The 4,269-nt window shown below is 45.1% G+C and overlaps 1 protein-coding gene across 1 annotated transcript; it reads left to right on the forward strand.

The window, feature by feature from the left end:
• Positions 1–137: 137 nt before the first annotated feature.
• LOC111693850 lies at positions 138–2,464 on the forward strand. Its single transcript, XM_023459723.1, has 2 exons — positions 138–1,161; positions 1,260–2,464. Exons 1-2 carry the CDS (start codon positions 138–140, stop codon positions 2,462–2,464), a joined length of 2,229 nt encoding a protein of 742 aa, XP_023315491.1.
• The last annotated feature ends 1,805 nt before the right edge of the window (positions 2,465–4,269 follow it).

Genomic DNA, 4,269 nt, shown 5'->3' on the forward strand with positions numbered 1-4,269 from the left:
GATTGTATTCGCGATCAGAGAGTCTCGAGCTTCCATACAGTGAACACATAATAAAGTTAATTGTTAAATAGAAATAAAGTATTAATTCTATATTGGTGACCCGCGACTTTAAATTCTCTTCGCACCCGCCTATCGTCATGGTTTTGGAGCGCGAAGATAACAATCAACGCCGAATTGCCGAGCAACAGCGGCTCCTCGAACAGCAGCAGCAGCTCGCCGAACAACAACAGCTCGCTGAACAGCAGCGACTCGCCGAACAGCATCGGCTCGACAACCAACGCCTCGAACAACAGCTCGCTGATCTTCAAGCGCAACTTGCGCTTCGTCAAAACGAGCTTGCCAATGCTCCTGCGCCTCCAGCCACCGCAGCTGTCCAACCTGCAATTCATCGGGTAGCTGTCAAATTGCCAGCCTTCTGGTCAGACCGACCAAGCCTCTGGTTCGCCCAGGCAGACTCTCAATTTGTCCTCTCGGACATTACAAGCGAGGTGACAAAATTTCATTATGTCGTTTCCCAACTGGACGCGCGCATCGCCTTAGAAGTAGAGGACATCATCACAAGTCCACCGGCAGTAAGGCCGTATACTTTTCTGCGCGATAAATTAATTGAGCGTTTGTCTGCATCAGAAGAGCAACGTGTTCGACAGCTCATCAGCGAGGAGGAGCTCGGTGACCGCAAGCCATCTCAATTCCTGCGGCTTCTACGCTCACTAGCTGGAAACACCATCGTCCCAGATAACCTCCTACGGCAGCTTTGGCTACAACGACTACCATCACACGTCCGTGCTATCCTCGCAAGCCAAGCTGAACTCGCATTGGATATACTTGCCGATCTCGCTGATAAGATTGTCGAAGTCTCACCCGGTACACCATCACTGTCCGTTCACGCAGCATCTTCCATGAGAAATTCTGAGGATCCTCTTCTACGAGCAATTAAGGAGCTTCAGGAGAAAGTAGTTGAGCTTTCTTCTCGTTCTCGGTCTTTCTCTCACGATCGTTCTCGCGATCGTTCTTTGAAAAACTCGACTCACAGAAACAAATCATCTTCTCGTGATAGCAGTAAGAACTCGGACAAATCATGGTGTTGGTATCATGCTAGATATCGAGGCAAAGCCAAGAGATGCAATTCACCTTGTAAATATCCGGAAAACTCCTCGAGCAGTCAGTAAGGGCGGCAACAGACTGCGTTTCTTCTAGTAGCCGTCTCTTTCTCGTCGACAAAGCTACAAAATTTTTATTTTTGATCGACACTGGCTCAGACTTGTGCTGTTTCCCTCATCGCCTTCTGCCAAAACGCCGCCCTCCCACTACTTTCAACTTGCAAGCTGCGAATGGAAGTTGCATCAAAACATATGGCTTTCTAACCTTGAACCTGAACTTCGGACTTCGACGTGAATTTTTGTGGAGACTCGTAATCGCCGACGTCGACGTTCCGATCATCGGATCAGATTTCTTAGCACACTACAATCTTCTGCCAGACTGCAAGTACAAGGCAATTGTGGATGGTATCACTGGACTCCGAGCTCAAGGTTTATCGAAAGCTTCACAACAGAGCAGCGTTACGGCTATAAATACGACTTCCTCGAATTACTCAGATCTTCTCTCGGAATTCCAAGCTATCACTCGGCCTTCTGGTTTTCCTCGTGAGATCAAGCATGAAACTGTCCATCATATCCGTACGACTCCTGGCCCTCCAATCATGAGCAGAGCGCGTCGTTTGGCTCCAGATAAATTAAAAATTGCACAATCTGAATTTGACGATATGTTACGTGCAGGTACCGCTCGTCCTTCGGAAAGCTCTTGGTCTTCCCCACTACATTTGGCCCCGAAAGGTGCGACAGGTTGGCGTCCGTGCGGAGATTTTCGAGCTTTAAACGCTCGAACTATACCGGATCGTTATCCTGTTCGTCATATTCACGATGCTACTTCATTTATCGACGGATGCTCGATCTTTTCAAAAATTGATCTCGTGAAGGCATATCAACAGATTCCTGTAGCTGAGGAGGACATATGCAAAACAGCAATCATCACGCCTTTCGGACTTTTCGAATTTCCATTCATGACGTTTGGACTTCGAAATGCCGGTCAAACATTTCAACGATTCATGGACGAAGTTTTACGTGGATTAGACTTCTGTTTTGTGTATATGGACGATATCCTTATATACTCTCGCTCCGAGTCTGAACACAGAAACCACCTCAAAATTATTTTCGAGCGTATTCAAAANGTCGAGCGTTTTCACCGTCAACTAAAAGCTGCGATCATGGCACAATCAAGGGTAAACTGGGCTTTATCCTTGCCTCTCGTGTTGTTGGGCATTTGTTCATCTTTCAAGGACGATTTGAACGCGACCTCAGCTGAACTTGTATACGGAGAAACACTTCGTCTTCCAGGAGAATTTTTCGACTTAGATTCTTTGACAGCGAGTCAATGCGACCCACGATGTCTTCTGTCGTCTCTATGAAAAATCATGTCGCATCTGAAGCCCGTTCCTGCATCTGCGCATGGCAACCCGGTTGTGTTTGTACATAAAAATTTAAAGGACTGTAGTCATGTCTTTTTAAAGGAAGGCATGTTTTTGAAAGCTCTGCAGCCGCCGTATACTGGTCCATATGAGGTCGTTAAGAGGGACACGAAGACTGTGACTTTGAAAATTCGAGATAAGCTTCAAACCGTTTCGGTAGACCGTGTTAAACCTGCACATATTTTCAACATCACTTGTCGCTTTCAAGACAAACAAGTTCTTTTTCAAGATGGTTCCATGGACACTGCCCAGGGGGGTAGTGTAGCGAGACAACCGAACGCCGCCGCGCCAACATCGATCGCTTAGCAACGGCAGATTATTATAAATATATTCTGATTGTATTCACGATCAGAGAGTCTCGAGCTTCCATACAGTGAACACATAATAAAGTTAATTGTTAAATAGAAATAAAGTATTAATTCTATATATATACGCCCATACGTATATAGTCGCACCTCATACACAAAACAAAACAACGCGGTTTCATATTACATTCGCTACCGACGTATACGTAACTGCGTAAGGCGTAAGTGTAGTGCACGGAAGTATTTTATTTTAACACGCTGTAGCCACAGCAACGGGATCTTTTACTTTTGAAGCATTCTACTGACCACGAAAAAGGAACTTATCGCACGCTGTATCAAAAAAGTATTTGTTGTTCGCGTAGAAGCTGTGAGCAGCGGCCAAAGCCGTGTTGGCCTCAATGGAGTGCGTGTGACTAGCGCTGTATCTTGAAGTTACGTTGGCGTATTTGTACTCCGAGAGCAAATACGCTGGACAGCGACACTAGCACGGGTGGTCCAAGGCATCTCCAAGACAAGTGGCACACGGCCATTATGTACCCAGAATAGCTGGAGTACAGCTGAGAGAGAGAGTTTCGACGAGCAAGGACAAGACCTTGAGTAGCAAGATATAGTGGGATTTGTTTTGAGTTGAATTATAGTAGTGAACTTGGTCGATCTCTTGTATGTATTTTAAGTTTCCTTGCAGAGGTGAATTGAACGATGTAGACAAACCTCTGACTTAATTTACTGAATACCGATTTTATTTACGTAACGAACAGTTAAACAATGAATGTAAACAAAAGTTCGTACGATCGACAAGATAATAAGTTGTGGCGTCCACGTAGCCACTCGTATGGGCTTGAGGAGAGCTGAGCACCAAGAGCACGATTTCTTGATCTTCCCGGAGCTTGAAGAGTCCGTCGCCGCTTGAACTGTTGCGACACTTCCTTCTCTTCATCACATCCAGGTGAAAGTAGGCGCGGCTGAGCCATGCGGTCAGTGGTTCCGTTCATCGGGCGGGAAGCTTAGCTGATGGCGAGACCGGTGTGTGACCGGGGTTGAAGCTCCAGGCGCCACATCTATACAACACTCTATAAAGTGTTGGGAGTAGGGGTGTGCGGGTACCTAAAAAATGAAGCTTCCAAGCATTTTTACTTGACCCGTCAGGTTTGGGTAGGGCTTGGGTCGGGCCGCCTAAATTTTTCAGGGCAACCCAAGTTTTTTTAGTCTTCCGAAAACATAGATTGATTTCAATGATATTATACAAACTTTTATGAAAGTTTTAGACTTATAACTTAAGCGGAAATTTTGAAAAATGTTAGATTTTTGAGTTCTATGATAGCTCACTGATTTTTCTTTTATTTGCGAAAATTGTCCTAGAAATTATTTTTATTTGCGGTATTTGCGTTAAAAAAATATCAACAATTTAAAATTTGACATAATTCCGCTCCGCTAAATTCT

Source organism: Trichogramma pretiosum, unplaced genomic scaffold (genome assembly GCF_000599845.2).
Source record: "Trichogramma pretiosum strain Unisexual culture from Peru unplaced genomic scaffold, Tpre_2.0 scaffold32, whole genome shotgun sequence".
In the NCBI taxonomy this organism is placed as follows: Eukaryota; Metazoa; Arthropoda; class Insecta; order Hymenoptera; family Trichogrammatidae; genus Trichogramma; species Trichogramma pretiosum.